This window comes from Phyllopteryx taeniolatus, chromosome 2 (assembly GCF_024500385.1).
Source record: "Phyllopteryx taeniolatus isolate TA_2022b chromosome 2, UOR_Ptae_1.2, whole genome shotgun sequence".
Classification (NCBI taxonomy): domain Eukaryota; kingdom Metazoa; phylum Chordata; class Actinopteri; order Syngnathiformes; family Syngnathidae; genus Phyllopteryx; species Phyllopteryx taeniolatus.
Genome location: NC_084503.1, coordinates 38,574,586 through 38,587,717, shown reverse-complemented (window position 1 = coordinate 38,587,717; position 13,132 = coordinate 38,574,586). Strand labels below are relative to the sequence as shown.

The window sequence follows — 13,132 nt, the reverse complement described above, 5'->3', positions numbered from 1 at the left end:
CTGCTACACTATATCGCAAAAGTCAGTTTGCATCAGCTCACATGTCAGAAAGCTCAACTAATTATATAACATGCTTATACAGACCAGTTTGTAGTCTGTAAAGATATATCATATATATCATAAATTATTGATTTCGAAATTTTCATAAAGACATCTTAAATACACCACAACGTATTTGCCTGTCTGACATTGTAAACAATGTGATTTGTCAAAGTGACTTCACATCGCAGTGCATTCACGATTTATGTTAATGAATCTCTAAATCAGTGAAGCTCTGAAGACAAATGACTAGGGGCATATTTAAAAAGCTATAAGCAAGCAGATGTCTGATAATTCATTTTGTAATTGTGCGTAAAAGTGTTCTTGTGGATCTGGTTCAATAAGCTTAATTGTATCTTGCAACTAAAATGCAACACTAACATGAAAATGTCAACTTTAATTAATGTATATATATTTTTTTTAAGGCGGCACGGTGGCCGACTGGTTAGAGCGTCAGCCTCACAGTTCTGAGGACCTGGGTTCAATCCCCGGCCCCGCCTGTGTGGAGTTTGCATGTTCTCCCCGTGCCTGCGTGGGTTTTCTCCGGGCACTCCGGTTTCCTCCCACATCCCAAAAACATGCATGAATTGGAGACTCTAAATTGCCCGTAGGCATGACTGTGAGTGCGAATGGTTGTTTGTTCCTATGTGCCCTGCGATTGGCTGGCAACCAGTTCAGGGTGTACCCCGCCTCCTGCCCGATGACAGCTGGGATAGGCTCCAGCACGCCCGCGACCCTAGTGAGGAGAAGCGGCTCAGAAAATGGATGGATGGATGGATGGATGGATATATTTTTTAAATGTACTTCAGAGGGTTATACCTTTTAAACTGCAATCAAATATTACAAAAATTACAAAATGCAATGTGTTGCATACAGTATACAGCATTTAATATTATGAACAACATTGACCTTCTATTTGACTTGTCTCATGAGGACCTTTTAAGATTGTCAACTACCGGAGACAAATTCCTTGTGTGTTTTGGACTTACTTGGCAAATAAAGATGATTCTGATTCAGATTCTGATTCTGATTTATCAATGATGTTCAAATAGGTGAATAAATTAATTAATCATTCATCTGTTTGTACTTGCCCTAATTAGGGTCACAGGTGAGTTGCAGCCTCTCCCAGCTAACATATGAGAAAACATATGAACTCCGCACAGGAAGGACGCAGCCCAGATTTGCATCAATAATCAATCAATGTCACTCCCAGTTAAAGTTAACTCTCAAACTAAGTATAAAACATCTTGTATATTTTAAAGAGCCACATTACTTTGCATTAAAGTCCACTTGCTTAATGCTAATGCTTAATGGGAAATGCCATAGATGGGCCAACGAATAGCATCTATGTGGCTGTGTTACAACGCTTCAAGCAATTGATATTTTAACTCAAATGGTGCAGCAACAAATGTAGACAGATAATGTAACAATATTCACAGGCATATATTCTTTGTCCTCTGCAAAAAACGACAAATATGCATCTTACTGAGTTACAGTAGTTGTAAAACTGTCCTTCGTTTGTTTCCATATCTGTATAATACTGCCCCCCCCCCCCCTCCCTCCCGCCTCCCCATGGCCAAGTCATGCACCATGCCAGTCATGCCGCAGAGTGGGCGGCAAGGAAAAAATTAATTAATAAATCAAAAAAGACCAAAATGCCGGCACATTGAGCTGCATCCATAAAATTACGACAAAGGAACTGCGAGTGACCTTTCACGGGTAAAAATATTTTTTAGATTTTTTTTTCAAAATATTTCTTATTCATAGCACACGCTTTGGCATTGATAAAAAGCATATCTGATGAAGTCTTGTTCACGAGTGAGGGAAGAATGGAACGGGAGATCGACAGGCGGATCGGTGCAGCGTCTGCAGTTGCTGGGGAGAGGGAAGTCGAGGCGTCCCTGCTAAAGCTACTGCCCCCGCGACCCGACCTCGGATAAGCGGTAGAAAATGGATGGATGGATGGATGGATGGATATCTCATGAAAATCGGTTGATAAATGACCAAGTCATGACTTCATTTCAATATCCATATATTGGCTTGTATGGGAACGACGACCTTCCCAACATGGCCGCTATGTAGGCACGTCAGTTACTGGGCCTCTAAGCGCGCTGACGTAAACACACCCACAGCACATCGTCGGCACGCATGCGCAGTGTAGGTCTCATGATCACGTGACTGCGTGTCTTCCGGGTCTGTCCTGCGGATGGCGTATTAGTCCGGTGAGTTTTGAACACCTTGTGACTGTTTACATTGTTGCATAGTGTACGTGTTGGGAAAAAACATTGCACTGAAAACATTTATTTATATTAGACGGTTAGACTATCCAGAATCGGTTGTTTAGGTCACTTTTTAAACGTTGTCTCCGTTTTGTTTGTCTCAAAAGACGACTAGTGATTAGTAGCACCTGTAGTAGAACTTATTCGATACGAACAAACATTTGGAAGTCCAAGCTAACATTACCTGATATTTTCACCTTTTATATCTTATTTATGGTGGTCATATAAATTAACTTGCTCAGTACTAGGCAGTTATAATGACTGGGGTTTCATTTTGACATCAACCATTGAGTCACAGCAGAAAATACAAATTCAGAATTGAAAGGCCAATTCAGGCACCAACATATTTTGCGAAACGGACCATTTATTTTATATTTTTTTCCACATAGTTTAGAGAAAAACAAATTAGATTAATCGAGCTCAACCACCAACTCTACACTTTTCATAAGATGTTTTATTTGTCATTTGTTTTTTCCTGGATTTGGACCAACCCTGTTTCATCTACTCAGACACCTAAGAACATATACTTATAAAATTGTGAATAAATCCTTTTAAATGTATCTATCTGGCACTGCTCATTGTGGTACATGCTGCTGCCCTTCAGGCAGACGGTGTGGGTTCGATTCCTGGTCATTGCACCAATTCCCAGCCACTGTCAGTCCCAAGCCTGGGTGGGTTGTGTCAAGAAGGGACAGTGTAAAAACTTTGCCGAACAAATTATGCAAGTGACTTACTGTGGCGATCCCTGACAGGGAAAAGCTGAAAGTCACTTATTAAAGTAAATTTTATTTGAATACTCATTTGATTTGAGTATTAATCTAATTGCACTAACAGGGTTGTAAATCATCCATCCATCCATTCATTTATTTTCTAAACCGCAGGTCATGGGTGTGGTGGCGCCTCTCTGCTGATGTTAAGAGTTTTGGCTTAAGAGTACATGTTAGCTGTGTGTATAAAAAAAAACAAAAAACTTTGATGCATGTTTTTTATGCTACTAATAGAAACAGAGTCGCGTTGGAGTGACACACTCCAGCTGAATATGAGAGCACTTGCCTAGTCTACCCATGATCAGAGCAATTAGCTTGATGTCATCCCTGCTGAGTCATGTGGCTCACCTTTTTCCTCTTCCTGTAAATGGCAAAAAGTTTTAGTAACAGGGTGGCGAGACAACTTCAGAGCACAAATACATCTATTTAAAATATTTCTGTGGTTAAACAAACTGTTTCAACAAATACAAGACAGATGCATCAAGAAAAACCTACCCAAAAAAAGGTAATTTTAAAACCTCTTTCACCTTTTGTATTTGACGAAGTATGTAAATTGAATTGGTCATCAAGAGGGAGGGACAAGTGATTATAGGGATGCTCAAAAGGAATTTGGTATTTTAAATATGGGGGCATGCCCGAAAATAGCTGGGATAGGCTCCAGCACGCCCGTGACCCTAGTGAGGATAAAGCGCTACAGAAAATGGATGGATGGATGTCCAATTGTAAGGAACGTATCTACAGGAGTGGCAGTGTGTTTGAAGGCACCTCAATGAGAATGAGCTGCCATAGTAATTCACAGCCCAGTCATGCATGCTATGAAAAATGACGAGTCCCGTTGGTGTATTTCCCTGTAAAAAGCACCATTGACTCCGATTCCCAAGCATTCTACGCAAGCAGGTGAACGCTAAGCACTCTGGTGAAATTGATAATAACCAGTGGTGGGAAGTGACAAAGTACAAATACTTAACAACTGTACTTAAATAAAATGTTCAGGTATCTGTACTTATTTTTCTGACATTTTAAACTTTGATTCCCTACATTTGAAGACAGATACGTGTACTTTGAACATGCAAACTCCACACAGGCGGGGCCGGGATTTGAACCCCAGTCCCCAGATCAGTGAGGCAGATGTGCTAACCAGTCGATCATCGTGCCGGCCTATAATAAATATAATACATAATTATTATTTACTGAGAGTTTACTGTTTAATCAATTATAGATAAATTTGATATTCTATTGCTCGTCAAATAATCGATTAATCGTTGCACCTCTAGAGTTCGATCAGTTATTTTAACACAACTATCCGTAATTCTGCTTTAGTACAGTGTGAGCACTTTTGACCCACCTAGCAATAACTAAACTGGACAGTAGATATAAAACGTCTACACAAGCCTGTTCAAATGCTAGTGTTTGTGATTCAAAAAGAAATTTTGACACCAAGATAAATCACTTCAAAATATTTCCACCATTAATGTGACCTATAAACTATACAAATCAATTGTATTTTGTTTTGTAAAATCTTTTCATGAGGTGAAGTAAAAATAAACAACAGAAATAATGTATTTGCACAAATCTGCACACCCTCTTATAACTGGTATGTGGGCTGTCTTCACAATCAATTAATCACATTCAAACGCATGTTAAATGGTAGTCAGCACAGACCTGCCACCATTTAAAGTGCCTCTCATGAACCCCAAATAAAGTGCAGATGTTCTAGTAAGCTTTTTTCTGACGTTATTTTGCTTTCTAACAGAAACCTAATTTTCTCCCCCCCAACACTGAATGCTATTTAGAACTGTTGATAATTCTTTCTACCTTGTCTACGGCCCCAATTCCAACTGAAGAAAAAAGAAAAGCCCAAAGTATGATGCTTCACTGTAGGTGTAGTGTTCTTTTAGTGATGAGCAGTGTTGTGTTACGCCAAACATATCTTTTGAAATTATGGACAAAAAGTTCAACTTTGGTTTCATCGGCCCATAACACACTTTCCCACAAGTCTGGGAGATGTTGTGATCCAATGAAACCAAGGTTAAACTTCTTTCCAAATATACGTTTTGGAATTATGGCCAAAAAGTATAACCTTGATTACATTGGAAATTTAGAAATAATTTATCTTGGTCTCTCTTTTTTCTTTTTTTTTTTGTCACAAAAACCTGACATTTGAAAAGGGGTGTGTAGACTTTTTATATTCACTGTATGTAAGTGTGTCACTCTAACAAACACAGTGTTCCAAGCAGGTGAGGAGGATGAACTCGATCAATGGCACCAGGAAGAAAGTCTGCAGGCAGCAGCAGCAGCAAGTGAACAGCGTTGCAGCTTGTGATGGTGACGCACTGACTGAAATTAAAGATCTATTCAGTAAATCGAGAACCTACATCAACCCGTCCAATGACGAGTGGTGCAGCCCTAATGCGACTGTCGCTTTTAGATATCATGCGAAAGTGCAAAACCGCCACCTTCAGGCCCTGAAGGTGTCCCTGAACGCCGTGAAGAACCAGCTCAGTGATAAGAACATCGAAGTGTGGCATGAGCACACCAACTCCACTAACCGGGCGGGGAAGGTCATCGCCACGGTGCGCTCCGCTGCCAATGCGGAAATATGCACGCAGGCGTGGTGCAAGTTCTATGAGATCCTGGGAACGTTCAGGCTTCTTCCTGAGGAGGCGCTTTACTCCGGGGAGCTCAACACGGTTCACCTGTGTGAAGCGCCTGGGGCTTTCATCAGCGCTCTGAACCACTATGTCAAAACGAGTGAGCGCACACGCTACTGCGACTGGAGCTGGGCCGCCAACACGCTCAACCCCTACCACGAGGCCAACGCAGGAGGCGCCACCATTGCAGATGATCGGTTAATCGCCAATACTCTGCCGTGGTGGTTTTTTGGGTCAGACAACACTGGCGACATCATGCTCCAAAAGCACCTACTGGAGCTGCAGACGTTCGTGGCAAACATGCGTCGAGTCGATCTGGTGACGGCAGATGGGAGTTTTGATTGTCAGGAGAACCCCAATGAGCAGGAGGCGCTGGTGACGCCGCTGCATTACTGCGAGGTGACCGCCGCGCTGTTGCTTCTGAGCCCCGGAGGCTCCTTTGTGCTCAAAATGTTCACTCTGTACGAACACTCCTCTGTCTGTTTGCTCTACCTGCTCAACTGCTGCTTTGGCTCCGTCAGCGTCTTCAAACCTGCCACCAGCAAGGCTGGCAATTCCGAAGTTTATGTCGTGTGTCTCGGCTACGACCGCAAGGAGGCTGTGAGGCCTCTGCTCTCCAAGCTCATTCGAAATTACGGCGCACATCTGGCGGAGAGAGAAGCGCTTTTCCCAGAATCCTCGATCCCAGCCTCGTTCCTCACACAGCATGAAGAGATGTGCACGTACTTTCACTCTCTGCAGGTGGAGACCATCACAGAAAACTTGAGCTTGTTTGAAGGAATGAGTGCTGAGCACCGGGAGAGGCTTGACTACATCAGGGATTGTACGGCTCAGGACTACCTGCAACGTTTCCAGGTAGGAAGTCACATTATTTTACTTAATATCCGAGGTACTGTAGGTAGAGTAGCCAAAAATTGTACTCAAGTAATAGTACTGCTACTTTAGAATGATATGACTCAAGTAAAAGTAAAATGTAGTCCTCTAAATAATTACTTCAGTATTCAGTGAAAAAATGGTAACTTCTGATTTATTTAGTTTTTGAATAGCGCATGAACATAAAATAGCAGGATGCAAATACAAATATTGGCCAACAATACCACTTTATGAAATTAGCAATTTTTTAAAAATAACATACAATCACAAATTCAGCCACAACAAATGGGTTTAAATTAACTTTTTTGTTTACATATGTGCAACACAATAGGGTCACAAGGCACAGAATGTGATATAACTATTTATAATTTGATTATATTAAATTTCGACAGGTGGATTCACTCATATTTATCAGTAATACTGACATCTGTTTCACTACTCTAAACCAGGGGTGCCGAAACTTTTTTGCCCCAAGATCTACTTTTCAAGCAACCAACCTCCCGCGATCTACCTTTTTTGGGGTGGTGGGGGCCGCGACCATGTCTCCGGTTTGAGAGCGCAGAGCGCTACCAGTGAGCTAAAATTCTGGGCCGCCGACACAGCTCAGCACCAATGTATGTTGATGTACCTTGCATCACCGCATGAGCCAATCTTGCACAACATAATTAACAATGGAAATTATTTTGTCATTACCTGAGTTTACTCCGATGACTTGCACTGAGCGGCACGGTGGCCGACTGGTTAGAGTGTCAGCCTCACAGTTCTGAGGTGCGGGGTTCAATCCCCGTCCCCGCCTGTGTGGAGTTTGCATGTTCTCCCCGTGCCTGCGTGGGTTTTCTCCGGGCACTCCGGTTTCCTCCCACATCCCAAAAACATGCATTGGAGACTCTAAATTGCCCGTAGGCATGACTGTGAGTGTTTGTTTCTATGTGCCCTGCGATTGGCTGGCAACCCCGCCTCCTGCCCGATGACAGCTGGGATAGGCTCCAGCACGCCCGCGACCCTAGTGAGGAGAAGCGGCTCAGAAAATGGATGGATGGATGGGAAAGGGATTCATGTAATAATTATCTCTGAAAATGTAATGTAATGTAATAATTCTTCCTGTAAAAAACGAAAGGCATCGCGCAAGAATCAGAATCATCTTTATTTGCCAAGTATGTCAAAAACACACAAGGAATTTGTCTCCGGTAGTTGGAGCCGCTCTAGTACGACAACAGACAGTCAATTGACAGAGAATACTTTTGAAACATAAAAACAAAATCACAGTCACTGAGCAATAAAAGGTTACCAGTAATGTGGTAATGCCAATACTTTTTTTAAGATTAATTAATTGATTGATTAATACCTTTAGATAATGTTGTGAGTCTAAGGTAGCTCAATGTAACGGAGTAAAAGTAGCATTTCTTAACACAAATACGTAAGTAAAAATATAAACTCCTCTGGCAAGTACAATGTATCCCAAATTTACCTATGTAATTGAAACGAAGTATAGCATCTCACTTCTGCTCTAACCGCAAAACCTCAATATTATTTTATTGTTAAATGAGTATCAAAAGGATTAACTCTGATAGAGATTTGCTGTACATATGTTAAAAAGCTCAAAAGGGGTATATTTAATATAAGCTTACGACAAGATAAGTTTTTAATGATGATTGTGGTCTAGAGTTTGGGCTCCTTGTAAAAAAGTCACAACCGATGAGGATACTTTTAATACTACTCTACTTGCAGTCTTTAAAAACACATTAATAGGCACATACAACAGGAAGAATGCTTTTCTATTCGCCATACAGTAGGTGTCAGGGTTCACTCTCGCTGAGTGTCCAAGTGTCTCTGTGCTCAGGTGACATTCCTCCCTCGGAGTCAATGGATCTCCCGTAACGCCGTCAGCCCCGCCTGCTGCCGCGTCTCGGTGGGCCGACCTTTGGGGCCGAAGAAGCAAGCCGCAGGCTCCTTCAATGAGCGCAGGGAATTGCAGACTCTGAGCTGGAAGCAGCGCGTGGAGAGGGGTTGCCATGCCGACTGGGTACAGCAACACCGCTGTGAGACCGACGAGACGGCCTGCGTGCTGCAGGGACCTCTGTCCGGCTGTCACGTGGATTCCTGGTACGTTATTGTCGGTGCAGCGCTGCCCGCGGTCAGAAACTCTCCATTCTGTGCTGGAGTCTTGTTAGACTATGTGACTGAAGCACAGCTGGCCTCAGACTTGAATCAAGTGCCTTCCTGTGACTCATGCCACATTTTTAGCGCCGCCTCCATCTTGTCAGACGTGGCAAGTCTTTGCACCGACAATAACGGGACGAAAAAGACAAGGCAGTGTATGGTGTTCGGCAGCCGCTCAGAGTGGGACGCCTGTGGGAGCAAAATTGAAGAGCTACTTCTCACGTTTCCTTCAGATGGTTCATATCCTCGAGGAGGCCGCGAGATGCTGCATGACGCGGCGCCGCCGTACCAGCATCAGCTCGTCGGCTGGCTCGTGCTGTCCCTGCGGAGCCTGACTTCTGGGGACGCCCTCTTGCTGCCCGTGCCGTCTGCACTCACCCGTGTCTCGGCTGCGCTTGTGCTCTGCTTGCACGTTTGTTTCCGCTCAATCAAGTTCAGGTGCCCGCCGCCCGAAGGCGGCGTCGGAGCGCTGCTCGTATGCGCCGGCTTTTGCCCCGACGCTGCAGCCCGAATCCTCCCAGCCTTGACAGAAGTCCAGAACTGTATTGGCGAACTGCTAAAAGGAGAAGATGCAGGTAAATGTCAGTTGGAGTGTGACAGACAGGTGCTACAATTCGTGCCCATGGAGGAACTGCTCAATGGAGGATTGACGGAATTCCTGCGGACCATGAACTCTGAAATTATGCGACACAGACTGCATTTGCTCATGCAAGCATAGAACAGGCGAGACAATACCAGCTAACGCCTTAAAAAGCATTGTACTATTTTATTTATATGGAAGCAGATTTTTGAGCATTGCTCAGTACTTTTTTGGGGGGGGAGTAGGGGTGCTATCATGATCCTAGTTTGCCAATTTGTTTATTTCATAGTCCACATACAGTGGAACCTCCAAAGTCGAACGCAATCCATTACAGCTGTAGTCCCTAACTAGTACCCTATTATACCAAATATTTTGATGGTCCGGCATAGGAACAAATAAAAACAAATAATTAAAAAATACAACTCACCATTAAACTGAATGCAGTGGTTGTAATAAGTGGGAGCCCTGCGCCTGTTTCTGTCAACGAACCGGTCTCATCTTGGGGTAATTTAAAAAAACTCAATGTCATGTCTTTTGATGCCCTGTGTTTGGTCCCTATGTGCTGCTGCTGCAGTTCTGATGGCTTCTCTGCCTCATTTGCCAGCATGTTGCCACATTTTACACAGGATGAATAAAAGAAACAACAACACTTTTTATCATTTGTTAAAACCTTATAAACCTGAAAGTTGTATATTAGTAAAATGATCTGTGAAAAGAATTGTGTACTTATAATGATTTTTAACAAACCACTAATCCAACAAAATGCGGGTTACTCAGTTGCTGTGCACTGGCGGACACACACTCACAGTTGTTCACCGGCACACGCCATGCAGCCTTTTACCCTCCAGCTCGCCGTAATGAAATTCTCGCTAGCTTGTTAGCTTACTTTTTTCCTGTATCACGTGACCATGACGAGCGTTTTTGACAAGAGGCACGTGCAGCTGCGCCTGATTTTCACAAATCTATTTTCGACTCTGATCAATGAAATTATTTTTCTTCAGTCTCTCTCTGCGGCCCAGTGATAGGGGACCGTCAACCTAATTTGAACTGTACATATTGTTTTAAGTAACATTTAAACATTCTTAGCCGTTGTATGTGTATGCTATGATAATCTTAAAACATATAGCAAGTTAAGTTAATGCTGGAAGTTCACTACTTTAAATTAGTATGTTTACGTTTCGTAACTTCCACAAAAAACAAAGCAAAACAGAACGAGCAAAGTTGTTCCATTGTTTGTGGAAGTACAGTGACATCTCGTATGGCGTCATTTGTGATGGTGGTTCAAACTTTTTTATTTCTTATTTTGCCAAAAACTGTGGTCAATTTCCAAAACTGTATAACCTCAGTGGAATTCGACTTTAGAGGTTCTTCCATAATCCGATATTTTGGGTGTTCCCAAAATTTGACATCATTCGAAATCTGAATATCTGATTAACTACCTGCCTTACTTAGGCAAACAAAACTTATTTAAATTAATTTTATAAGCGATTTCACAAGGCTTCACCACATGCCAGTGTCGTACGAGAAATGTGTATATCCATCGATGCTCTTCTTGCAGACTTTCTGGGACTTGGCACAAATGTTTCCCGAACCTTTTTGACGATATCTTCCGATACTGGGGATCGTCCAGATTCATTTACCCTACACAGACAGCCTTCCTTTTTTTGTGTGTGCGCCATTTCCAAATCTGCTTTTCAATTGGTGTATTTGTATGGATTTTGACACTGCGCACGCTTGTTTGATTTATTCTAACATTTACAAAATGCCTATTCTTCTTGATGAAACTTTATCATTTGAGCGAGGATTGGCTATTATTAGACTCTATTTTTATTTACCTGTTTCTATCCACTTGCTGTGATAACCTACTGAATGTCTTTTTATTATTTTCATTTGGAGACAGCACATGTAAATCAGTTAAATAAAACAAATGTGTTAACAAAGCAGAATTTTACTGATTTTCAGTTCTGTTTGTCACAGGCCCATGAAAAGCCTGTGTCATTGAGTTGTTTGTTTCTGTTTTTAGGATTATTAAAAAAAAAAAAAAAAATCATTATTTTACAAGAAACTGAAGTGGGGTGGTACTTGAGCTGGTAGTTGAGTACTACAATCCATGAATATCCCTGAAATATGCCTTCAATACCAGTATGTCAAAAATGGGTTAAATGAAATTTAGGTGAGGGACCAGACAAAGCACAACTCCAAAAACTCCTATGATGACAAACAAGTCAGGAAGACGTTTTCCCTTGCCCGAATGCGGGTCACCGGGGCCCCCCTCTGGAGCCAGGCCTGGAGGTGGGGCTCGAAGGCGAGCGCCTGGTGGCCGGGCCTGCACCCATGGGGCCCGGCCGGGCACAGCCCGAAAGGGTAACATGGGTCCCCCTTCCCATGGGCTCACCACCTGTGGGAGGGGCCATAGGGGTCGGGTGCAGTGTGAGCTGGGCGGTGGCCGAAGGCAGGGACCATGGCGATCCGATCCCCGGCTACAGAAGCTGGCTCTCGTTGCGTTGAATATCACCTCTCTGGCAGGGAAGGAGTCCAAGCTGGTGTGTGAGGTCGAGAAGTTCCGACTAGATATAGTTGGGCTCGCCTCCACACAAAGCTTGGGCTCTGGTACCAGTCCTCTCGAGAGGGGTCGGACTCTCTTCCACTCTGGAGTTACCCACGGTGAGAGGCGCCGAGCAGGTGTGGGTATACTTATTGCCCCTCAACTCGGCGTCTGTACGTTGGGGTTCACCCCGGTGGACGAGAGGGTAGCCTCCCTCCACCTTCAGGTGGGGGGACGGGTCATGATTGTTGTTTGTGCCTATGCACCAAACAGCATTTCAGAGTACCCACCCTTTTTGGAGTCCTTGGAAGGGGGGCTGGAGAGCGCTTCCGCTGGGGACTCACGTGGGCAATGACAGTGAGACGTGCACTTGGCACCAGGACACCCTAGGTCGCAGTTCGATGATCGACTTTGTGGTCGTGTGTTGGATTTAACTTACCCAACATTATAATAGACACAAAAGGAATGAAGACGCTGGTTTCTTTTTCTCATGAGGAGGGCGTATGGGAGATTGTTCAGATCACAGTCTCTCAACACGCTCTAAACAATCCCCCCCCTCGCTCCTGCATTTATTTGAAATAGGAGGGATTTACAAATCATAATGCTCTAAGCAATAAGACACAACACAAAATATTTGATAATAAGAGGGTTTTTCCCAGACATAGTATTCTAAGCAATAAGACACAACACAAAATATTGGACCAACACTTGTCCCGACCCGACCACATCCGATCACGTCCTTGGTCCAGGTGGCCTTCCATCGGATGATGCTGAGTCATCTTTTCGAAGGCGAGACATCTAAAATCGTCCATAATACTAATGCAAGCTAAGCAAATAAATGATAACTTCTACAATTTATCTAACATCGTGTCACCGGACTTGCGGCCGGATGTCTTGGACACTCGGGTGAAGAGGGGCAGAGCCGTCAACTGATCACCACCTAGTGGTGAGTTGGCTCCGATGGTGGGGGAAGATGCCGGTCCGACGTGGCAGGCCCAAACGTACTGTGAGGGTCTGCTGGGAACATCTGGCAGAATCCCCTGTCAGAAGGAGTTTCAACTCCCACCTCCGGCAGAACTTCAACTAAGTCTTGGGGGAGGCGCGGGACATTGAGTCCGAGTGGACCATGTTCCGCGCCTCTATCGCCGAGGCGGCCGACCGGAGCTGTGGCCGTAAGGTGGTCGGTGCCTGTCGTGGCGGCAATCGCCGAACCCATTGGTGGACATCAACGATGAGGG

At 43.8% G+C, this 13,132-nt stretch overlaps 1 protein-coding gene across 1 annotated transcript; it reads left to right on the top strand.

The window, feature by feature from the left end:
• Positions 1 to 2,010: 2,010 nt before the first annotated feature.
• Positions 2,011 to 11,414, top strand: cmtr2 (cap methyltransferase 2). The gene is made up of 3 exons (XM_061766132.1): positions 2,011 to 2,261; positions 5,323 to 6,591; positions 8,450 to 11,414. Exons 2-3 carry the CDS (start codon positions 5,332 to 5,334, stop codon positions 9,485 to 9,487), a joined length of 2,298 nt encoding a protein of 765 aa, XP_061622116.1. The 5' UTR covers positions 2,011 to 2,261; positions 5,323 to 5,331; the 3' UTR covers positions 9,488 to 11,414.
• The last annotated feature ends 1,718 nt before the right edge of the window (positions 11,415 to 13,132 follow it).